Here is a 24,443-nt window from a genome sequence, read left to right as displayed (position 1 = left end):
AATTTCCACCAAGTGTATATATATCTGAATGTTACATAAATGGGTATAAAAAGTTGTAGTCAAATAAAGATGGGGTAGCAAATACGGGGCACAGGCTCTTCCTAGTGCTTAGGACCCAATAAGAGACCCGTGCCAGTTGTACAACAGCTTGCTTCCTTCCTTATTTTTTTAAAACTGCAAAAGTAATGAAACTCTTAAAATTTCAAACCATAAAATACTGCAGAGTAAAAACTGAAAACTGGACCCAGAGTGAGTCCTTGCCCCCGTGCCTCCACACACGTCCCCCAGGCTGTGGCAGCCTCCAGCTGCCTGCCCCTGCGGCTTGGCTGGGACCCGGCTCTCTGTTCGAGTGCTCCCTGGAAAGGGCACATGGACAGAGCATGGGGGCTGGGCACAGGGACCAGGCCAGGCTCCAGCTGGGACGTGGGTGTTGTTCCGGGGCTTTGCCAGCCAGAAGGAGCGAGCAGAACAGCAGCTGTGAGTGCCGGAAGGCCATGGGGTGATGGCTGCAACCCCCTCTCCCAAGTAGCGCCTGAGCTGAGGGATGCACCTATAGCCACACCCAGGATGTGGCAGACCTGGCTGTGCAACCAGGGTCCCCAAGGGCACAGCACAGGTGAGGATGACACGAGAGCCCCGTGGCTGTCCAGCTGAATCCCGCTTGTCTGTACCCCACCACAGGCAGCAGCTGCTGGGCCCTGGGCTCCCTAAGCAAATGGGGAGAAGGCGGCATGGCATCTGCATGCAGTGTGCAGGGTCCATGGAAATGGGCAGCCTGTTTGCAGACCCGCGAGCACACCCTCAGGCAAACACAGGCAGACCCTGGTCCAGGACCTGGAAGACCGTGACCCCTCCCCATGCCAGACATCTTTCCTGTTTGCAGGGTGCAGGGCTGGGCATGCGAGTGGCTGTCACTGCCCACCCAGAGCTCCCAGCACAGGGTCCCCCAGTCCTCCTGCCAGGACAGCCCAGACTCGCGGGCTCAGTCTAGGCCTCTGGGGCCTCTTCTGGAAGCCGCTGTGCCAGATGGGGACCATTCTACATTGCGTGGGTACTGGGTGCCAGGTGGACAGATGGGCTCCAGGGAGGCTGGGGAGCATCCCACACCCTCCCCACCACTGTGGGGTATCCCAGGGCCACACTGGTTCTGCGGGGAGCAACCGCCAGGTCTGGCTGAAATCCAACTCCCTTCCAGGCCACAGGGCCTCTCTCCCTCTGCCCCACTCTGCCAGCCCCTCGCTGGGACTGCGGAGGCTGCCCTGCCCACAGAGGGACCCAGAGGCCAGCCGGAGGACCCAGCACGTGGCCAGGCCTTTCTCTCTGTTAGAGGGCACTGCCTGTCCCTTAGAGGGGAAGGCAATGTGTGTAGGGTACGTGTGCAAGGCTAGTGGGGAGTGGGCACCCATCCAACAGATGGAGGTACAGATGGACAGGCGGCTCCCATGCCCAGGTCAGGGTCATCACATAACCCAGCTCGGGCAGCTCAAACGGCCTGGCCCTGCCCACAGCCCAGGGTGCTGTCCTCACCTCTCAAGGGAGTCTGCAGCTGTGCAGCAGGGGGCCAGGTCTCAGGTACCCCCTCTGTATTCTCAGGCCACCTGGTCCTGGCTGGGGGCAGGAGCGGGATGCTGCGGAGGCCAGCCCCAGAGGATGACAGCACAGTCTTGATAGACGTGGCCCCGGGGACGGACAAGGGGGACTCTTATGGGAGCACAGCCAGCACCTCACAAGTAACTCTCCACCATCCTGATGCAGTCCTGGGCTGCAGGCCACGGTCTGGGGTGGGCACAAGAGGGTCTCTGAGCCCCACTCTCAGGAGAGACCCAGGAACCATGGGGACACATGGCCTCACTCACCCAGAGCCGGGTCCCACCCTCGGAGCACGTGACCACCTCTGGCCCACCCACGGGGCCACTCATAGGCCAGCTCCCCTCTCCCTTCCGGGGGCCAGTAGTGGTGGGCACCCTGGGCACTGGCCTTGTTGCTGGCTAACCTGGCCCTTGCCCACAGCCCAGGCCAGCCGTTCAGAGACTGGGGTGGGGCAGGAGGGGCAGGGGCTGCCTCACTCCTGCATGGACCTGTAGAGCCCCTGCCCACACTGCCCACTGGGCCTTCCACGTCTCTGGGTGGTCTAGGGCAAGGTGGGGGTGCATCCTCAGTCAGGGGCTTCCCTTCCAGCCGGACGGAGACCAGGTGGCCGCCTGCAGGGTGGCGAGCCCTGCCAAGCCCCGGATTGGTGAGCACCTTCCAGCACCTGCCGGTGGTGGTCCTGAGGGTGGGGACACGGACAGGGCACCACAGGTGGCAGCAGCAGCAGAACAGCAGGTCGGGGCCACCGTCCTCAGTGACCTGGCCACCCTTCCCCCACCCGGCACTGTCTCCTGAACCAGCTCTGGTGCCAGTTGCTGTGCTGGGCAGTGGAGTGAGGGCCTCATGGTGAGCAGAACACCACCTGGGGACACAGCAGGAAAGGAGTCCCTCCTGGGGGCCTAGAGCAGGAGAGGGCTCTGGAGGGCAGGGGGGGCCCACCGCCCCCCAGCTCTGGCCTCAGGGCAGTTCAGAGTCGCCTCGAACTCTTCTCTCCCGTCTCCCCACCCCAACTGCTCCTGTCTGCCCTGGGCCACTGTCCTCTCCTGGGGACGGCACCCGCCTCAGCTCTCAGTGCTCACCTAGCCGGCCCTGCCCTCCATGCAGCCCCAGAAAGACCCTTGCTAATAACAGTCCCCCTCACCTCCCACCCACTAGGATGGCCACTGTTGAAGCAACGACAAAAACAGAAAACACCAATTGCCAGCAAGGAGGCAGAGAAACGGGGCCCCTGTGCAACGCTGGTGGCAAACGGTGTGGAGAGTCCTCCAAAAATCAAAAACAGCGTTACGATGCGATCAAGCACCCACCCTTCTGGGGACACACCCCAAAGAATCAGTGATGAACATTTGAGTTGCCTCCACTGGGGGCGCTATTGTGATAACACCTTGGTGAACGTTCAGGAACACGGTTCTGCATGAACAGGCGATTGTCTTCCGGTGACGGCGATCGCCAGGTCACATGGTAACTCAACGTGCCCTATTTTGAGGGACCGCTGGACTGTCTCCCACAGCGAATGCCCACTGCAGCCGCCGCCCGCAGCGTGTGGGCCTCCAGCCCCTCCCCCCAGCTCCAGCCCCGCCACACCCGGCCAGCGCGCTGTCAGCCTCCGCGCCCCCAGCAGGTGCCAAGGGGTGCCGCACTGTGGTTCGGCTTTGTGACTCCCCAGTAACTACTGGCATCGAGCGTCTTTCCACAGGCTCGTTGGCCATCTGTCTCATACGTGTTCTTCAGAGCCATGTCTACCCAAAATCTTTGCCCATTTCAAAACTGGGTTGCCTTTTCACTAAGTTGTAAAGTTCTCTATGTATTCTGGACACAAGTCCCTTGCTGGAGACCTGGTTTGCAGGTGTATCTTCCCTCCACCCTGTGGGGCACCCGCCCTTCCCTGCCGGTGCCCGTCTCATGCACAGGCTCCTAGTTCAGAGAAAGTCCAGCTCAACCGTGGTCTCTTTATTGCTATGCTTTTGGTTCACAGCTAAGAAACCGGGCCGTAGTTTTTACAACTTTTAAAACTAAAAGTTTTCTCCTTGAGAGTCTTACCACTTTTTCCCTTTCTTCCTAAAAGTTCTACAGTTGTGAGTATGCAAAACACAGAGTTTAATCTTGTGTAATTATTTATTAATTATTGTATTGTGTGTTTCCATAACAATTGTAAACCTACCTTTAAACTTCGTAAAAAATTCATTTATTTTTAGAGAGGGGGGAGGGAGAGAGAAAGAGAGAGAGAGAAACATCCATGTGCGGTTGCCTCTCACGCGCCCCTAGCCGGGGACCTGGCCCACAACCCAGGCAACGTGCCCTGACTGGGAACGGACCGGACCGGCACTCCATCCATGGAGCCACACCTTGTCATTTTAGTTAGTGTTGGTCCTCTGATCCTCAGCATATGAGCTCACCTCCACTTTGAGTCAGTTCTTGTGTGTGGTGTGAGAGAGGGTCCAAACTTGTTCATTACCGACGGCGGCCTGCCAGCGCCTCTGGTTGAGATCACTGTTGTTTTCCCCCACTGAAGTGTGTTGGCCCTTTGTAAAATATGGACCCTAAATATATGGCTTTATTTTCAGAATCTCAAATGTATTTTATTGATCTGTATGACCCTATGCGAGCACCACACTGCCTTGATTACTCTGCCTTTGCAGTGAGTTTTGAAATTAAAACACGTGAGCCGTACAGCTTTGTCCTTCTTTTTTTACATTGTTCAATGTTCTGGATCTCAGAGGTTTCCATAGGAACTTTATGGAAACTTGTCAATTCACGCAGAAAAGAAAAGTCAGCTGGGCTCTGATGGGAACCGAACCTGCAGAGCGGATTTTCATCCTGATCGTGTTCAGCGCTCTTCAGGGACTCCCGTGTGTGAGGGGTGTCTGTGCGTTTATTTAACTCATCTTCAATTATTTCCGTGATGTTGGGTAGTTTTCCATTCTTGCACATTATTTGTTGTTTGTTTCTTTTCTGGTGCTGTTGTATGCAGAATTATTTTTCTTCATTTCATGGTCAGCTTGTTTATTGCTAGTGTATGGAAACAATTGATTTCTGTAGGTTGATCTTGTACCTGGCAACCTTGCCAAATCTGTTATTAGTTCTGATAGTTTTTGTGGTGAATGCCTTTGGATTTTCTATATACAAGATCATGTCGTCTGTAAACAGGTCGTTTTACCTTCGCATTTAGTTGTGTGTCTGTCCTTTGCGACATGCTCACTCTTCTCACTCACCTGCTCTTCCACCCGAGAGCACCTCCTGTGTCTCTGGCGGAGCCGGTGTGCTGGGCCTCCGTCCCCCGTTCTGATTGTTTGAAACGGTCTTCATTGACTTCCTTGGGTGAGGGTTCCGGGGTTCCGCGTCCTCCCCAGCCCTTTAAACACGCCGTTGTATTGTCTATTGGCTTCCCTAGTTTCACTGAGAAAGCAGGTGTCCAAATCCTCACCGTTCCCTGAAAAATGAGGCGCTGATGTTCCTCCGCTTTCTCTGTGGTGCACAGCGAAGACATGCTGTCCATGCCCTTCTTGGCTGGAGTTTCTTCATGTTGGGGTGGGGGACACTGAGATTTCTGATTCTTCAGATTTTCTTTTACCAGATTTCAAAATTTTCACCATTTGGCCCTGGCTGGTGCAGCTCAGTGTACCGAGTCCTGGCCTGAGAACCAAAGGGTTGTGGGTTGGATTCCCAGTCAGGGCACGTGCCTGGGCTGCGGGCCAGGCCCCCAGTAGGGGGTGCACAAGAGGCATGATGATGTTCCTCTCCCTCTCTTCCTCCCTTCCCCTCGGTCTAAAAATAAATATTTTTAAAGAGATTCTTCACCATTTTTCTTCAAAGAATGCTTTCCCCTCCACTCTCTCCCTCTGGCTCTCGGGCGACAATGTCTTGGTCCCTTTCACCACGATGACCCTGCCCTCTGTGTGGAGAGGTGGGCCGGTTGTTCCCTGGCCGTCCTGGCTGGGAGGCTGGTGCCCAGAGTTAGCCTGTCCTTCCTGCCTCTGTCCCTCCTGGTTCTCCGCAGACTTCGTCTGGGTTTGGGAGGAAGACCTGAGGCTGGGTCAGGAGCAGGACAGTGCTGCCTAAGACAGGACAGACACACACAGGGCCTGGCAGGAGGCCTTCCTGGATAAGCTTCGTGTGGCTGGGCTGCATGTGGACCAGGTACGCCGGGTGGGGGTGGCTAGGGCCGCAGACTCTGTGTCTACAGGCCTGAGGGCATGACACCCCGAGACCTGGGGCAGAGCAAGCCCAGGGCTGCCCTGGATGCCCTGCCCCAGGTCAAACAGAGACGCCCAGACGCACACCAAGCTGGCTCACGGAGGCTAGAGCCCTTCAGATTGGCCCCCAAATTCAGAAGCCATCTTCTCCACTTACCTTTCCCATCTCCGGCATTAGAGCTTCCGTCTAGGTGTGACATTTGTCATTACGACTCTCGTGTGCTTGTAGGATGTCACACCCACAATGCCCTTCCACAGGCCCAGTGTCCCCTGTAACAGTCAATCTCACTTCCACTGCAGGGAGCCGGAGAAAGCAGGAAGGAGCTGCGTGGTACCCGGTGTAGCGGCGGGGGTGCGGGCCCGGTGGTGCCCGGTGCAGGCACTAAGTGGGGCTTGGAGCTGGTGGGGATGGGGCGCAGGGCTCCATTGGTCCCTGCCCCCACCCCGGGTCCCTCCACGTGTCTCCCGCATTGTCCGCCCCGCTTCCCGACCACCTTCCTCTGTCCCCAGGAACGGGTTCAGCCGGCAGGTGTCCGATCCCCTCCCCAGTCCCCTGGGAATCAGTTCCGAGTTTTACGTTCCTCACGTTCTTCGATTCCTTTCTCATGTAAATGAGCACCCACTCCATGTTGCCTGACGGTGCCGCTGGGTTGCTGCCTGCATTTGATACGACAGAGTCGTGCTCAGTGTGACTCCTCGGGACCTCAGTCTCACCAGACCCTGCGCGTCGCCGGTGCAGCCGCCGCTGGGCCGCCTTCCAGGCCTGGAGCACCGCGCCCCGCCCTGCGGCGACTCCTTGCGCACGCGCAGACGTGCGGCTGCTCCCAGTTTGGGGATAGCACAAAAACTGGCCGCCGTAAATTCTCACTGGTTTACACGTGCGTCCCGTGCCCAGATGCAGGAACTTCTGAGGGTAGAGATGCTGGCCAGGTGTGTGCGTGTGGCCACCTGCTCCCCAGGCCGTGGGCTGCGACCACCCCTGTCTTCAGCCGCAGGTGTCTTCTCAGCACCTGGCTGTGTCGCACCTGCTGTGAGGTGGTGTCTCCCCCGGGTTTTACTTTGCATTTTCTCTGATCCCTGAATTGGCTGAGCGGTTTTGCATGTTTATGAGTTGTTCGTGTTTCCAGTGCCCTGAGCTGCCTTTTCCCATCTTTTGCTCTTTTTTTCTGTGGAGTTTTACCTTGTTCGCATCGATGCATGGGCGTGCCTATGTCCTGGACACTGCTCTTTGCTGGTTGTGTGTGAGAGACATCAGTCCCCAGTCCAGCTGGCCTGTCACCGTCACCGTGGGGTTGTAGTTGCTTTTAACCAGTGGGGATTCTCTCTCACACTGTGCCTGACACTTCCCACCTACCCTAGTGTTCCTGTGTTCCTGCTTCCCGTTGGAGGGAAGAGCTGCTGCCTCCACACACTGCCCACGCGCCCCACGCCCCGCCCCCCAGGCCCACGTGTGCCACGCCCCTCCCAGGGCAAACACATCCAAAGCGGGTGGGGGTCGGGAGCGAACGCCCCACCCGCTCTGAGTTTGGGTGCTCTCCTCAGCCTGGGGGTTACGGGACAGTGTGGCTCACTGAGGTAGCCACATGAGTTTGCCACACCTTCATCCAGATTTGGGCTGGCTTACCCTTTAGTGGAGGTGGCACAGGGGCACCTTCGGCAGGTTTTCCCAAAGTGCTCTCAGTCTTCAGTGTAAATGGCAGCTCCCAGCTCACACCACAGCCACCCGGGGACCTTCAGCGTGGAGGCCCACTCCTGCCCTCCGCATCTGTGCCCACCCCAGCTGGGGCCTGGGTGTTGGCATTCGGGGAAGCCCAGATGGCCGCTCCGTGGTGAGGGCCGGCCGAGATGCCCTGGCCTAGAAACGGGTGTGGGCCCAGGATACACTGGGCTGTGGGACTGAAAGTCCCCATCTCAGGCTTGCAGGCATCGGAGTGCCTGTCATTTGTCCACATGCATGCACACATGTGAACATAACAGTCCACCCACATATTCACATACACATGTGCACACTTCATTTACATGCATGACCTACATAGGATCCCAGAGGTTTGTCAAGGGGCCAGACAGCCATTCCAGGTCTGAGGGCCAGAAGCCGCACTGACGGCCGACTGAAGCCGGGGCAGGGCTGTTTGCACCAGGGTTTGCTGTCACAGGGGCCATGTGGACGCTGGCCCTGGCGGCCCAGGACCCTCCGTCTGTCACCCACAGGCTGACTTCCAAACAGGAGCAGGTGCCCCGAGTGTGGCTCTCAGAGGCTCAGTCACAGACGCACGCTGACACTCACCCAGCAGGTTTAAGGCAGGCTGTGCGGTGGTGACCACAGCTGCACGCCATCTGCCTTTTCCCAAAAGTGTGGAGGACACAAAGTCACACACCCCTGTGCACACATGCACACATGTGTGTGCGCATAGACGGACACACAAATAGGCATGCATGTGCCGTTTGCACAAATTCCCACGTGCATGCACTTAAACATGTGCACACATGTGCACCCTCAGGCTCTCATGGAGCCCCAGTCCCCACGGCGTCACATACAGGATGAGGACGGCGCCGTGCACTACGCCCTCCTCAGCTCCCCCTGGGCCGTGCTCTTCTACCTACTCGGAAGACCTGTGCCTGAAGCTGCCCCTGCAGGTACTAGGGTGGACAGGGTGCAGAAAGGGCCTGGAGGCGCCCCCCACCCAGGGTTACTCGTGGCTGTTCCCCATGCGTTGGCTGCAGTGTCCAAGGCTGACCACCTGGGCCCTCCAGCTTCAGAGCCCTCCCCCCTACTGGGGGCTCCTGCAGGAGAGGGAGGGGCAGCCCCAGCATCGGGGCTCAGGGTGGAGGGACAGCAGGTGACTTCAGGATGACATGCCTGGGGGCTGCTTTGTCACCTGCTCCAGCTCCCTTTGACTGTCAGGGCCTTCGGTGGACAAAGGGACATGTGCCACTGTCTGTCCCTCCCTGCCCTGACAGCCTCTGGGCCTCAACTGCATGGCCCTGGTGCCCAGGCCTGAGCCCGGAAGGGGCTCCCCGGTCCCTCATGGAGCCCTTCCCAGTGGCTGTGTTTGCAAACCCACCCCCCAGTGCCTGGCATCCATCCACTCGGGGCTGAGAATACCTTCCAGGAGCTGCCGGACCAGGCCTGCAACTGCAGTGGCTGGGGGTCCCCAACATTCTGCGGCAGGATGTGCCCGATCTGCCCCTGAGTGTTACTCCTGCCAGTTCAAAGTGAGCAAGCTGTGCAGGTGAGGGATGTGCTGGGGACTGGGGCCAGGCCGGGACGGTGCTCCAGAAGCTGGCATGACTCCTCACTGTCCCAAACCTTCTCCCTCCCGGGGCTCTTCAGTGGCAAGCGGGCGGGTGGTCTCCACACACGGCCATAGCAGTCTGGTCAGGCAGGTGGTGCTATGGGATGAGCACCCCCCAAACCTGTCGCTGGCACATGGCCCCTTCCCACTCAGCTCCATGTCCAGGGCGGGCCTGAGGTCCCCTGCTTGGTGCTCCTTGGTGGGCCTGGTGCTCCCACACTGCCCTGCAGGCCCTCTGCCGGCTGCGGTCAGGGCGTGGGGGCTGTCGATGAGGCCTGGACCGTGTTCTGTGACCACCTGCCTCCAGAAAGTCAAAGGCAAATGGGGACTTGATCGTGTGCCAGGGAAAGGTGGCAGTGTCTGTTCCCCAGTGGGCAGGGCAAGGGCAGAGGGGGCCTGAGTGTCCCCACCTCCTAGGTTCTCCTGTCCAGGCCACATGCCCACAGGTTCCTTGGGAGCAACAACCAGGACATCCTCTTCACCGGCACCCACAGATCCCAGATTGTGAGTGAGGGTCCCACCACCGTCCCCATGCCTTGACCCAGCTCTCAGGAGCCTGCCAGCCCCAGAAACCCCAGCCTGAGGTCTGGACGCAGAAAAGCTCTCCTGTGTTGGAGCGCTGAGGCCCAGGCTGGGGGCTGGAGACTAAGGGCTGCCACACCTCACTGCGCTCGACTGGGGCCCCTGTGGGAACCCCCAGGGCCTAGAATGGATGTCCAGGTTGTGGACACGTGCAACCAACAGCCACTGGTCAGTGAGAAAGGAAGCGGAGGGTCAGGGCATTGTCCCCGAGAAGGGTGGGCCAAGCCAGGCTGCTGCAGGGCCTGTGACAGCCTGGGGTGAGGACGGGCCTGCCGGGACAGCCCCCTGAGGGCCACCAGAGGGCCAGAGCCCACCCCTGGTGCAGGGGTCCAGCTGGAGGCTGACACTGCCCAGAGCGGGGTCCAGAGCTGGCTGTGCACTGCCAGGACCAGGGGTCAAATACAGGCTCAACTCCAATGGGCCTGTGACTCAGCCAAGGTCTTGTGACTGTACCGTGAGAACGGCCATCAGGCCTCAGGGGACTGGGGTGTATGAGCCAGGGTGGGGGTGGGGACACAGGTAAGCATCCTCTTTATGTCACCAGAGGGCTGTGGGAGGCTGTGGGCTCAGCCTCTGACAGGAGGGCCGGGATGTCCCACCCCACCATCACATGACAGGTGGCCGATGCCCTCCTCCAACTCCCCAGCTGTTTGGGATCCTGGCTGAGACCCCGCATGGCCACGAGAAGAAAGGTCCGGGATCAAACGGCTGCTGTCACAGGGGGTCTTCGGGGCGGCCTTTCCCCTGCACGAGGTGAGGCCTGAGGGCTGATGGGGCCGGGGCGGGGGTCTCAGGCCCGGGTGTGGGGTGAGTTCCTGTACGAGGGGGTCCTGCTGTCCACCCACAGGGCGTGTGGGGTGGCTGCAGCCCTACGGGCTGCCTGCTGGGGGTCAGCAGACACTTGCCACATGGCCAGGCACCCCCCTCCTGCCACATGGTAGGCACAGCGGCTCCATCTTCACGGACAGCTTCCCTCTTGGGGAAGACAGGGATGCCCCCTGTGCTCCCCAAAAAGCTGGGTAAGCTGACGCAGTGGAGGGGTGCTTACCATCGTCCTAAAAGGGTGTCCCCCATGGGGTCTGGAGGCAGTTGAGGCCCTCACATCCTGCACCACCTGCTGGGCCTCAGGGATGCAAGACGGGCACTGGGGCGCCTTCGGCCAAGCAGGGTGGTGGCCGGCTCCACCTCAGCTATGGGGCATCCTCTCCCTGCCTCTGGCTAGAACCATGGATACACAGTGCTTGCCACAGTCGGCCTCTCTGGTGGGGCTGCTGGGAACGGCACAGCACTGGGCCACAGAAGCCCACCCAGAGGTGCCAGTCCACCCTGGGCCACGGCAGAGGCTCTCCCTGGAGCTGGGCCCCAGGAACCCCAGGAGGCTGAGGTGCCCAGCTCCATGTCCCCTCCCAGGCAGGCCTTTCTGCAGCCACCCTGAGCCCAACGCTGGTGCATGGGGCCCCTGCCCAGCTGAAGCCTGGCACCTGGAGCAGGGCAAGTAGGTGGAGGGAGCCCCACCCACCTGCTTCTTGTCCCCAGGGCCCCTTTACGATGCCCCCGGAGGGCATGAGGGCCCCAGGCCTCAACCAGTGGCAGGTCCTGTTCTGGCACTGGGCCCACTGGTGCTCGTGGCACAAGTACCAGCCCCTGGATCACGTGCGCAGGTACTTCGGGGAGAAGGTGGCCCTCTACTTTGCCTGGCTCGGTAAGTCCCGCCACTGCCCCGAGCCCTGACTCGGTCATCAGGGTGACAATCTGCTCATCAGCTGAGTCTCCCTCGGGAGCAAGCACAGGGCTGCCCCCAGTGAGCGGCCCCTCCCAGGCCCACACAGCCCCGTCCATAAGGCAGCTGGGCCCTCCTCACGCCCTCGGGAGAGACTGTGAATGCAGCTGACTCATGGGGTCCCCTCCAGGTCCCCTCTGCAGGGTTCTACACAGGCTGGCTTCTGCCTGCAGCTGTCGTGGGCACCCTGGTGTTCCTGGTGGGTTGCTTCCCGGTGTTCTCGGACACACCCACGTGAGTACCCTCTGCCCTCAGCTCCAGGCCACGCACTGTATCTCGGGAGGGTGGGAGCAGGGCCCTCACGTGCAGAGGTAGGGATGGAGGTGAGCACTGAGCCTGTCCCTGCCCTCAGGAACACCCCAGGGGGGCCTGTGGACCTGCTGAAAGGGTGATAGGTAGAGGGGCACTCCCAAGACTGACCATGGGACCGGTGTGCTCCCAGGCTGACTCAGGTGGACAGGTGTGCTCCCAGGTTAATTTTACTGGCAGTCACCTTTGTTTCTTGCGATAGCATAAGCTTTTGTCATGATAATCAAATGGTGAGGCTTGAGTTTTACTTTATTATGGAGCTGAAATTTCAGAAAGTTATCTCCAAATTTATCCCCTCATATACTTTAGAGCAACACTGGGCGGGGCAGGGCGGGGCGGGGCGGTGGGGGTTGGAAGCAGATGGCCCTGGGCCCCGAGGGAGGGCGCCAGGCTCCAGTCCTACTTCCGCTCTGAAGGCAGGAGCTGTGCAGTGGCACAGCTTTCGAGATGTGCCCGCTCTGCCTGGACAGCGCCTTCTGGACGCTCTCCATCGCGTGTGCCCTGGTCCAGGTAGGAGGGGGTGGGAGAGGGGGAAGGCAGCTCCCGGGTTCTGGTCCTGCCTGGCATGGGACCAAGCCCTGTGGGGTTGCCCCGCCTGCGGTGGGGCTGTGACTGGCGCCCACCTGGGTGGACGGGGGCCATCACCGTTACTGTTGCTACTGTGCATCACTGTCCAAGGCCAGGTCAATGGGAGGCCCCCAGGGCAGGCACAACGGGAAGCTCCCAGAAGCGCCCCCGGCCCCAAGGGCCCCACATCGGCCCCGCAGCTGTGAGTCCAGCTTTCCCACCGGAATGGCGGCTGCGTCCCACACATGGCCCAGAGCCCTTGGTGCGAAGTTGGGCGCACAGACTGGACACACTCCTGGGCACCCTTCTGTGCCGATTTCTGAGGGGCACTGCTCTAACACATTACGGGGGGCGGGAACAGTGGAAGCAATTTTCTCACAGTGCTGGGGGCTGGAGCCCAACCCCTAGGTGTTGGCAGAGTGGCTTCCCCCTGGGGTCTGTGCTGTGCCCCTACCTCCAGTGGCTACGCCCCCAGCCTCTGCCTCTGTGTCCACGTGGCCTTTCCCTCTGCCCATCGGTCTGCCCCCTTCTCTTATGTCACAGGGCTCAGGGACCCCAAGGCAGGGCACTCTCCTGGAGAGATTCACCTAATTACACACACAAAGACCCTTGTTCCAGACATTCTGAGGTTCTGGGTGGCGGCCACCATTCCATCCACTACAGTCCACCCTCTGGACCCCAAAACTTCACATCCCTCCTACATACAAAATACATTCACCCCAACCCAGCATCCCCAACATTCTAAACACATCACAGCATTAGCTCCAAGTCCAAAAATCTAAACACCAACAGCCCAAGAAGTCCGGAATCTCATCTAAATCACCTACGTCGTTGGGGGGAGACTCAGGCGTGGTCACCCTGTGGCACCGCACCCCAGCCATGAGCCAGGACAAGAGTCACCTGCTCCCAAAATGCAGCATCAGGCAGGCATGGGGCTGAGACCCTGAAGGGCTGGTAGGCACAGCGAACAGGAGGCCCACAGACCAACTGGCTCTTCAACCACAGCGGCACCGTCTTCTTCAGCGTGTTCAGGGCGCTGTGAGCCGTGCTGTTCCTGGACACTGGTAAGGGAAGAGTGCCACGCTGGTCCACCGCTGGGGCTGCTCCGACTGCGGGGACATCAAGGTGGGTCGGCCCCAGCGGCAGCCGGTGGCCGCCGCCCACACGGCCCCCACTAAGTGCTGGCCCCTCTCCAGGAGAGGCCGCAGCCCCAGTTTGCCGAGTTGGCTCCCACGACAGCCCTGACCCCGTCACGGGCATGGAGGAGCCCTACATCCCCAAGAGGAGCCACGTGCACCACATGCTGGCGGGGTCTGTGCTGGTGCTGATGACGGTGAGCGTCCTGCCACTGCCCCGTCCCATCGCGCCCCTTCCTCCTGAGCTGTGGGGGGCCGCTGTTGTACCTACTGACCCTGGGACCCACAAGACGCTTGCTGCCTCAGAAAGGCCCCTGTGGGCCTGGGCTCCAAGGAGGGGAAGCTGTGCTCAGGGCCAGGCTGCAGGGTGTGGGCAGGAGCATTTCCCCACAGATGTGGGCCTCGGGCATCCTCAAGCATGGGGGGCCTGGCATGGGGGTCCTCCAACCAGAAGGGCTTTCTAGCACAACCCCCACCCCCTTCTAAGATGCCAGGAATCCCCAAGTTTCAGCTGGTGGGAGAGCAGGGCAGGGGCTGGCTGGTTGGTTCTCGGCACCTGGGTCAAGAACAACGCCAGTGGCCCATGGACATCCAGATATCGTCCACCCTGGGAGTCTAAGTGGCCTCCTGCCATCCCTGGCTTCCCCTCCCTGTCCCCCAACAACCCACCAGAAGAGGCGCAGAGCACAGCTGGGTCTGCAGATGGGGCTGTGGCCTGCGGCACTTGGGGCCCCGGCCCGGCTTGGGGCTCACACTGGGGTCCCCATAGGTGGCTGTGGTGGTCATATGCCGGGTGTCTGTCAGCCTGTACCGTGCCATTGCGGCCATGCTGGTGTCCAGGTCGGACACCCTCCTTGTGGCCTGGGTGAGACTCTGTTACAGCTCCAGCTGTATGGGTGGGGGAGGCTCAGGCCCACACCAGCACCAGCTCTGACCCCCATCTGTCTCAGGCTTCACGCATCGCCAGCCTCACTGGCTCCATGGTGAACCTGGTGCTCATCCTCACGCTCTCCAAGGCTGATGTGGCCCTGGCTCGTGTCCTGACAAGATGGGGTGTGTGGCCAAGGCTGCCCTGCGCTTGGACTGCCCCAGGCAGATCCAAGGGACCTCGTGTCTGAGTCCCGCACAGAGGGGCATGTGACCCATCCTCAGCTGTGAGCAGGGCCCCCCCTGCACGGGACTCCTCGCAGTGGGGCTCTCAGGCAGGCCCCACCCAGCCCAGGCCCGGAGCCCTGCTTTCTCAGGGTCTGGGAAAAGGCCACTGCGGGCAACGTCACAGGAAGCCTGCTGTCTCCTCTACCTGCTCTTCTTCCCTCACTCCCCACCCCACCTGCCTCCCCCCACTGTCTCTACACCCCACCCCCACCCTGTTTCCCAAGGACAGACGCCAGTGAACCAGCCCATGCCGCTCCATCGGCAGGCAGCTCTGGCCTAGGAGTGGGGCCAAAGCCCCGTGTACGGGGGTGGGGGCGCTGTGCCTTCAGGTGGGGACCCCCCCCCGCGAGTGTTCCTGCAACAGCAGGGCGTGTGTGCCCTGTTGCGGGCCTCAGGCGTGCCCTCTGGTTCACCCTTCATGCCCACACCTCTGTCTCAGCGCCACCCCAGCCCTCGGTCTGTCACTCCGCCCGGCCTCCCGCTGGCCCTGTGCCTCACCTCTTCATTCGTAGCATCAACATGGTTTCCTAGAACTTGGTTCACAGGAACCAGCCCCCGCCCTGAATGCAGTTCCGTCCGGTCCCGGGCAATGCAGCTTTTCCTCACCCACTGCGTGGGGAGCTGGTCTCACAGGGCGGCTTCTCCGCCCAGAGATGCACCGGACGCAGACCAGGTTCGAGGACGCCTCACCCTCAAGGTGTTTGTCTTCCAGTTCGGCAACTTCTACTCCTCACCCATCTACATCACCTTCTTCAGGGGCAGGTCAGCGCCGCTGCCCCGCGCCCGTGGGGCGCCCACCATCTGAGATGCTCAGGGAGGGTGGGGGCGGCTGTCCTGGGCCGAGGCCTCGGAGCAAAGCCGGACCCGGGCCCACCTCGGGGGTCCCCGCAGGCCGGGTGTGGGCAGCAGCGAGGCACAGAGCAGGCAGGGGGGCGGCCAGGTGGCATCCGCTCACTCACGGCCTCAGGACCTTCATTTCTTCAAGGTTTGTGGGTGCCCAGGCAGCTACCACGCCTTGTTTGGGGTCCGAAATGAGGAGGTGAGTACCCATCAGAGCCTTGATTCGCTGGAAGGGTGATCTGCAGTCGCCCTTCGGTGCCAGCTGTGGCCCCAAGCTCCGCCCATCCCGCCCGCCGCGCAGGCGCACTCTGGGCAGCAGCTGGAAACCACGTGGCTCCCGCCAGCTGGGTGGGCTGGAACAGGGCCTGGGGGCGTCTGGGCCGGGCCAGGCCCTGGGCCTCCGAGACAGCTCCCGCTGGGGCCACACCTGGAAGACCCTCTCCTTTCTGCCCAGAGGGCCTGTCCTCCCTGGGGTCCAGGCCACGTACTCCGCCGAGGCATCCTGGGAGGCACCGCCCCTGAGGGGCACTCACTATTTTCACATGGCAGATAGGGGTGTATCGGGGACAGGGCAGTTGGGACCCCAGCTCAGGGGCTTTCGGTCGTCGGAGGGAAGGCCCCCAACCCCTGACTTATGTGAAAAATGGGGCTCCCTTGCTCCTGTGTGGAGGCCAGTCAGGTGCTGTGGGCTCGAGTGGGCTGGGTGCAGGGGTCTGAACGATGCTGCCCTGCTCCCCACCCCAGGGGCCTCCACACCCCAACAGCACAGGCTGACACCCTCCAGCTTGGTGCCGCTGTGCAGGGCCTGCTGTCCCAGGAGCTCCCCTGAAAAGCCCCTGGCGCACCTCCCCCTGCTGAGTACAGGAGTTGGGAAGAGGACCTGGAGCCTCGACGGGGCTCTCCTGGAGTGGCTTTAATGCCCTGACCCCCGAATGCATCTGCTAGACCCGTCTGGACCTTGGAAAGAAGCCGGGTGCTCAGGAGACCAGGCACTAGGGGTGGAGACAACCACCCCTCAGAGACAGGCTGCACCTGGGACAAGAGGGGCCGCAAGCACCCTGACTGCTGCAGTCCCATCTGGGAGTGGACTCTAAAGACTTCCTCCATACCCACCCTCTTTGCTGTGCTCCCCACCGTGTTGGGTCCTAGCCCCACGCCATCACTCTGGGTTCCCCAGCAGCCGAGGCGAAAGGGGTGGCAGGAGTGGTGCGGGTGCCTGGATAACAGGGAGCAGAAAGCTCACAAGCCTTTCATCCTGTGTGAGCGAGGTGGACCTTGTGTGTCCCTGCTCCACCGGACGTGGGCAGCGGGGCCCCAGGCTCAGTTTAGGAATCCCGGAGCCCCGAGGGGCCCCTTTCCAGGAGCCACAGTCAGGGGGCGTTTCGGGGGCGGAGTCTGCGGGGCGAGCGAGAGCAGAAGCAGACGTGGCCGGTCCCGGGCCTCCCTCGGGGACAGGAACGCACTGACTGAGGGGTCCCAGGCGGGTGGGCGGCGACTGGGGGGGCGGTGACCGCGCGCCCACAGTGCTGCAGTTCGGCTTCGTCACCATCTTCGTGGCCGCCTGCCCGCTGGCGCCGCTCTTCGCACTGCTCAACAACTGAGTGGAGATCCGCCCGGACGCGCGCGAGTTCGTGTGCGAACGTCGGCGCCCGGTGACCGAGCGCGCGCAGGCCGTGGGCATCTGGTTCCCGATCCTGGCGGTCATCAGCAACGTGAGCGCAGGGCCGGGCCCCGCGGGGGGCGGGGCTCCCGCTCACGTGAACCCCGCGCCCAGGCCCGGCTGCTGGCCTCGTCCGACTTCCTGCCCCCCACCTACTACCGCTGAACCCGGGCCGGCGACCTGCTCGGCTTGGTCACCCTCACTCTGGCGAGCGCCCCGCCCACCTTCACTGCGGAGCGATTCACAACCGCGCTTGCAGATGAGGCCGCCAGGGCGGGGCCGGGCGCGCGGGGTTGGGGAGCCTGGGCTCCGGGGGCGGCGGGGCGGCTGCGAGCGCCCGTCCGTCCCCACTGCGGGCCGGGTTGAACTTTGGCACATCCGAGCACAGGGCCCGCCCAGCGGAAGACCGCGTGGTGAGTCCCTTTTTCCTTCTTCGTCTTCAGCAATCTTGGTATTTATTATTATTTTTTTTGCAGAACACTCAGCTAAGCTTTAAAATGTAATAACACACATTTATTCATAATATTCTTCACGATTTTCTTCGGCTCACCTGTTTGTACTTATGGCCGCATTTACTTTCCGGACACAATTTGTGTCTTTCCTTTTCTTTACAAAAATCAGTCCTCCAGAATTGAAACTTCAACTCCTTTGTTTTCAGTCTTTCCTGGGTTTTAACAAACCAATTTGTGTACATTTTTCTTAATATACATACCCCTTGAAAGTCTCACTCTTTTTAAAAAAGATTATTTATTTATTTTTAAACAGAGGGGAAAGGGGAGAGAGAGGAAGAGAGACATCAGTGTGTGGTTGCCTCTCAAACGCATCCCCTACTGGGAACCTGGCCAGCAACCCAGGCGTGTCTTGACTGGGAATCAAACCAGTGACCCTTTGGTTCCCAGACCAGTGTTCAATCCACTGAGCCACACCAGCCAGGGCAAAAGTCTCCCTCCTTGAGTGCTGATAATCTTCTATCCTTCGGTATTTTGTTTATCTGTTGTTTGAGAGAGGAAGCTCCCCGACACACAGCTTATTGTATTACACTATTAGACACACGATATTATGTCAGTTTCAGGTGCCCCACATACTGATCCCGAGTCTCACACCAGGATGAGTTGAGTTCCTTCAGCTACCGCACAGGGTCGTGGACTGTGTTCCCAGTGGGGGTGGGCCATCCTCCCCACCCCCATGCTGCATCCCCTTCTCCACTCTCCAGGTCTAAGGGGAAAGGAGGGAGAAAGAGAGGGAAAGAAACATCAATGTGTGGTTGACTCTCCTGTGCCCCCTACTGGGACTTGGCCTGCATCCCAGGCATGTGCCCTGGCTGGAAATCGAACCAGCAACCCTTTGGTTCCCAGGCCAGTGCTCAATCCACTGAGCCACACCACAGAGCATTCATGTAAATGCCTTTTTTGCTACTTAAAAAAAAAGTCGATTCTGATTTCATTGCTTGAATGGTTGACATGTAAATCACATTTGCTGAGGCTTCTTCATGATCTGGTCTCAAAGGATTTTGCATGTTTCAGGTGAACTTGAAAATTTTTTTTTCACTGTTAATTTTGGAGCAAAGTTCTATATATACTATTAGGTCAGGCTTCCTAATGTTATTGTTTGGGTTTTCCTGCGCGCCCCCCCCCCTATTCTTTTTCCCTGCTTATTCTGTCAGATTCTGATAGAGGTGAGTTAAAGTCTTCCCAGGAATGTAGGGTTATGGGTGTTTTCAGGTGGTTCTGTCAGGTTTTGCTTTGTGTATTTTGAGGTTCTTTGAAGGTCACAGTTGTGACCCCTTTGTAGTCGACACTTTCTCCATTCATTCTTTGTCCTTTTTATTCTCTTCTCCTGACTTCTGGTAGATGGGTAGGTGTTGTGTATTTTTGTGTCTTTAGACTCACTTGAAACTAACCCTCTGTATTTTTATTATTTTAAGGGCTACCCTATATTTTCAGCACACAATCTTAACTACACATTTTCGTGGCACAGCCTAGAGGAACCCCTTGTCGGCTCCTCTCCTTGTGCAGGACAAGGGTCTTCCCGTGCTGCACGCCCACCTGCTAAGCACCCATTGGCCTATCTTACTGTTCTACAGTTTTAACTTTACTATTAAAAACGCAGAAACAGTTTTAGTCATATGTTTATCACGTCTATTTGGTGTATTAATTGAAGTGGCTACAGTAGTGTGTTACTCATTGTGTTCCCTCTGAATTCTTGTTTTTTCTTGTGGAAGTATATCCTTTTATAGGTCTTTCCAAATGGCATGTGGTTCATGAACTTTTATGTCTTAAATATCTTTGTCCTTCAAAAGCAAGTGTAAAANTATTAAAAACGCAGAAACAGTTTTAGTCATATGTTTATCACGTCTATTTGGTGTATTAATTGAAGTGGCTACAGTAGTGTGTTACTCATTGTGTTCCCTCTGAATTCTTGTTTTTTCTTGTGGAAGTATATCCTTTTAGAGGTCTTTCCAAATGGCATGTGGTTCATGAACTTTTATGTCTTAAATATCTTTGTCCTTCAAAAGCAAGTGTAAAATTCCAGGTTAGGAGTTCTTTTCCTTCGGGCCTTTGGAAATGTTCTGTACTGACCTGGCTTTTCTCATTGGAAGCACACGTACATTTAACATTATTTCCTCCTTTTCCCTGATCTGTGTCACTAACGGGTGTCAGTCATGGCAGGTTTATTTAAAAGTTTCTGATCAAGAGACATCTCCATTTTGTTCCTTAAATAGAGCTGCTCCGCTCCCCTCCGGTGGAGATTCCCCACTTCTCCTCACTGGCTCAGGAGGTTCTCTTTTCCATTTTTAAACTGTCTGGGTGCTCTCGTTGCCTTCCGGGTGACTTCATCACTCATTTCCCAGTCCCCTTTTCTGTTCGTCCAATTTAGCCACTCATAGGTAAGGTGATTGTACTTTTACTTTTCAAGGTTGTTTTTCTTCTCCTACGAAGCTGGCTCTGGTGGCGCTTTCCATGGAGTGTCATGTCTAAGTTTGTTCGCCTAAGGCAGGAATAGGGGAAGTGTCAGGGTGGTGGGCACCCTCCGTGGGAAACGCCGTCAGAGCTGCCCAGGGCAGTCGGGAGCACTGTGTGTGTTGGGCTGCGGCCTCTGAGCAGAGCGGACTGCCGGGGCGTGTAGGCGCGCACCACTGCGGGAGCCAGGATCCTGGGACACACCCCTGGATAATGCGCAGTTGCCCCCGGGGTACTCAGTCAGCCTTGTAGGGCAAGTGGACAACCCAGCTCCCCGCGGCTCCCCACTTTGGGACCACAGAAATGAAAGCTAAAAGTCCTGCCAGAGAACGCTGCTGGGGAGTATTTCCCTCTTCCGGCGCCTTCGAGGGCAAGTCAGGCCGAGTTACAGCATCAGGAACAGAAAAGGTGGCGGCCACCCTGAGTCCCACATTTCCTGCAGGTATCAGGCATTCAGGGAAGACGACGGGCAGCATTCCCGGACCTACTGGCACCTTCTGGCCATCCGTCTGGCCTTCGTCGTTGTGTCTGAGGTAGCCGGCCTCCCCCCAAGCCCTCTGTGGGCACCCCCTGCTGTCTCTCGGCCTCAGCATGGTGCCCCCAACCCGGCTTCACCTCATCTCACTGTGTGGCCTGGAGGCCTGGTGTGACCAGAGCAGCAGAGCTCTGGCGCTTTTGCTGCTCTCGCCTTGGGTTGAGTCAGTTCTCTGCATCTCACGTCTCCACCCGGAAAAGGGAGCGCAGCCCTGCTCGGCCCCTTCCTGGGTGGTGGGGACAAGCCTCAGGCTCTGGGCAGTGCCCCAGGGAGGAAGCTCCATGGGGCCACAAGAGCTGTGGGTGGTCTCTGTGGCTGGCACACTACTGCTCTCCAGCTCAGCCCACACCTGGGGAGCAGATGCCCATGCCTGGGCCCACGAAGGCCACTGTTTTGCCCATGGAGGGGCACCCTCTCCCAGCCCTGACGCTGCCCCCTGCTCCCCAGCACATGGTGTTCTCCATCGGCCGGGTCCTCAGCCTCCTGGTGCCTGACATCCCACAGTCAGTGGACATCAAGGTGAAATGGGAACACTCCCTGGCCAAGTAGGCGCTGGCCCAGAACGAGGTGAGCGCTGGCCCTCAGGCACCCTCCCCGCGGGGTGTCTGCTGCCGCTCAAGCCCAGTGAAGCCAGTCTCACCGCACTCTTTTCGGCCACCTTCCCGGACACAGGCTCTCTTTGGGACAAACGGAGTGAAGGGCAGCCGGCCCCCAGCCTCGGAGGAGAGCCTGGGCGCGAACCCAGGGAGCCAGAAGCCAGCCAGGCCCCCCCAGTCCCGCACCTCTGAGGTCCTGTTGGCAGCTGGGGGGCCTGGAGCCAGACCTACCTGGAAGGCAAAGGCCGCTCAGGGCCCTGAGGCCTCAGCACACCTTTTGTCCCCCCTCGGCCCTTGCCCCCTCCCACCCCCGTGCTCCAAGTCACAGCTGGGAGTCAGTGTACCGCGTCCCCCTACCCCTCCGCTCTGCACTCCCCACCCAGGACTCCTGCTCTGTCCTCTCTCTTGAAACTGGCACCCCCCTTCCCTCCCAGCCGCCATCAGCAGCCACTGAGCTTCCATGTGACCGGCAAGAAGCTGCACTGCACCTTGGCTCCTGCCCAGGCTGCGCCCGAGGCTGGGGGAGGCTTGGAAGACTTATTCCCTCACCAGTGAAACGTAGGAGTTTTCTGTTTCCACACAACTGTCTCCGAAGTCAGGAGCAGTGGTGTGCACTCCCTGCCGGGTGTGCAGGCTTCTCTGTGCAGCCTGTGCCTCCGCATCACAGACCACTCGGAAATAAGGCTCCGGGAACAGGCCCGGCCTCCTGCACGTGCAGGTCCCACAGTCCCGCTTCCTCCCAGAAGGCCCTGCCCACAGCCTCCTGAGAGGCTTGCTGGCTGAGTGCCTCAGTTGGAGCCCTGCTGCTCTGGCCTCAGGCAGCACCTCTCAAGTGAGGCTGCAGCTTTCGGACGTCACTCACCACCTTTGAGAAAAGGGACTGTCCGCTGAGCCGCAGGGCAGTGAGGCCGCAGGCCCCTGTGCGAACACCCACCAGGACTTTCTTCCAGTTGGTGGTATTGCTGTTGCTGTTGTCTCAAACTTTGCAACTTTAAAGTAAATGTCTTGAAACATAAAAAAAGCCCACCCTGCTCACGTCGTACCTCAGCCTTTCACGAAGTGAATGCACCACTGCAGTCAGGGCAACAAGACACAGCCAGGCCCCAGGGCGGCAGGGACCCTCCTCACCTCCCTCTGTCCTCACCCAGAGCAGCCCCCACCTTGGCCTCCGCTGCTGACCAGGGTCCAGTCAGGAGCTCTGGAGGGGCTGCTGCTTGAGGGCCATCCTGGCTGCCAAGTGACACCCATGGTGAAGACACCACTCCCTGGTGCCCCTGTGTGACAGGGGTGGTTACTCGCTGAGGCTCCTCCCCAACAGCAGCCCAGCACGGGCCTGCGGGCCAGTCCTGGGGACCCAGTGGTTTGCTGACAGAGACCATCTGAGGAGACAGGGCACTGCCTCACAGCAGGCGAGGCCTGGCCAGGGTCCCGGGGACGGGAGGCTGCCCAGCCCTGGCCTCTGCTGGCTCCCACGTGGCCCCTGCAGGGCGGGCAGTCAGCGTGGGATGAGAACCATGTGCCAGCTGCGGGGACCACGGCAAAGATGAGAACTGTGTCCATGTGTCTGTGACCCCTCGAGGGTGTGTTCCCGACACCCGTGGTTCCACGGGGCCGAGAACACACATGTGGCATGATAAAATGACACCAGCACACGGCATCTGGTTTTGGGTTTTATTTTAGAATTTATAAAACTCCAGTGTCATCCATATTCATGAGCCTTTACACACGTTTGCATATAATTTCCAAATTCCAAAGTTAAGGCCAAGGGATGAGTTGTACTGTGGACACACATGACATGGAGGACAGTCAACAAGGAGGCAGACCCTCACGCCCCATCCCACCCACCCAGGGCTCCCGCAGCAGCACCAGGGGCGGCAGGAGCCCTGGGCAGTCACTTCAGGAGCGTGACTGACAGTCACACAGCAAGACCCTGTGCAGTGCAGGAGGGGCGGCACCTGCATTTAGCAGCAAGTGCAGATGTGCAAACACCTGTTGGGAGAATTAAAAATCCATCTCTGGGGGAGGGGCTCAGATGCCACAGAAACGAAGGAGGTCTGGGCAGACCTCTGAGGGCAAGGGCGGGCAGTGCACAGACGGGCCAACAGGAAAGGCTCCCTAACTCATGCAGGTGGCAGGGACCCCAGGGACTAGGGACAGTCCTGGAGAACAGCGAGACAAGCCTTCCCTTCCCTCTCTGTCTCAATCCACTCCGCCTAACATGGGGGTCACCCACCCTATTCAGCTGAAGCAAATGTTCTTTCCTACAAACGGGCACATTTAAGGCTGTTTGAGCTAATGGGAACTTGGAAAGGCAACTGACATCAGACTTGTGTTAAGCAATTCTGGTCTATTCAGGAATTTCAGTCTAAAGGTTCCCAAACTGAGTAAGAATCGAACAGAAAATGTCATGGGGTGGTCAGGAAAGAAGTGACCACCCATGGGAAGGGCTGGGCGATGGGCCCCAGGTAGCTCTTCCAGGAGCCCTGGTATCTGGGAGGAACAACTCGGCGGGGGGCATGTTGCCCCCATGGGGCGGGGGGGCAGGAGACCCAACAACCTGGAAGCCAATGGCTGGCTGTGGCCCCCACACAGCCCCTACCTGGGCCCCTCCTCCAGAGCAGACCTTCGCCAAGCTGGCTGGGATGGGGCACCTGCCCAACCCAGGATGACCCGCCAGACACCTGAGGAAAGCAGGTTCCCTGAGCAGGTCCTCCTCCAGGCCAGGCTGAGTGGCAGCCTCTCTCTGCCCCTTACAGCCAGCTCCCAGGGGTCTGCACACGGCACCCCCCACCCAGACTGGCCCGCAGCGGGGACAGCCACAGCAGACCCTGGGCCAGGGCTGGCCCGGCCCCCCGCAGATCAATGCCCCTGGCTCTGAGGTAGAAAGGGGGAGACTGAAGTAGGCATCCTTCTGGGGAGGGTGAGTCTCAGCTGTCACTCAGAGCAGGGCCGTCTCAGAGGGGAAGCAGGTGTCCACCTCTCCTCAGTGGGCCACATCCCCCCTCGCCCCCCATACCTCCCTCCCCAGACCCAGGGGACAGACATGCAGCCTCACCTGCAAGCCTCACTCATCCCCCGGCACCTGTGGTGCAGGGCAGGCAGGGACACCTGGCGCCCGGGCCCCTCGGGGTCCCAGTGCTCCCGTGCGCACACCAGGCTTCCTCCCACCCTGCGGTCTAGGCTGAGTGGGCTTGGGCAGCGCGAAGGAGGCGACTGCAATCTACAGAGGCTAGACGACAGGCAGAGG

At 59.5% G+C, this 24,443-nt stretch overlaps 1 protein-coding gene across 1 annotated transcript; it reads left to right on the top strand.

Annotated features, from left to right (window-relative positions):
* Positions 1-1,625: 1,625 nt before the first annotated feature.
* Positions 1,626-23,011, top strand: ANO7 (anoctamin 7). Its single transcript, XM_037069232.1, is given in 28 exon segments — positions 1,626-1,730; positions 2,179-2,236; positions 5,588-5,727; positions 8,300-8,380; positions 8,382-8,417; positions 8,894-8,915; positions 8,918-8,962; positions 8,965-9,013; positions 9,523-9,580; positions 10,305-10,350; positions 10,353-10,411; positions 11,195-11,360; positions 11,582-11,672; positions 12,164-12,257; positions 13,297-13,369; positions 13,372-13,439; positions 13,511-13,556; positions 13,559-13,647; positions 14,220-14,315; positions 14,401-14,503; positions 15,257-15,289; positions 15,292-15,371; positions 15,591-15,679; positions 16,926-17,157; positions 17,220-17,336; positions 20,491-20,598; positions 21,048-21,167; positions 21,273-23,011. Coding segments are annotated over 28 exon segments (2,637 nt in total). The 3' UTR covers positions 21,606-23,011.
* The last annotated feature ends 1,432 nt before the right edge of the window (positions 23,012-24,443 follow it).

Source organism: Sturnira hondurensis, unplaced genomic scaffold (assembly GCF_014824575.4).
Source record: "Sturnira hondurensis isolate 20B ecotype Veracruz unplaced genomic scaffold, ASM1482457v3 Scaffold0018493, whole genome shotgun sequence".
In the NCBI taxonomy this organism is placed as follows: domain Eukaryota; kingdom Metazoa; phylum Chordata; class Mammalia; order Chiroptera; family Phyllostomidae; genus Sturnira; species Sturnira hondurensis.
This window is presented reverse-complemented; position numbering and strand designations above follow the sequence as displayed.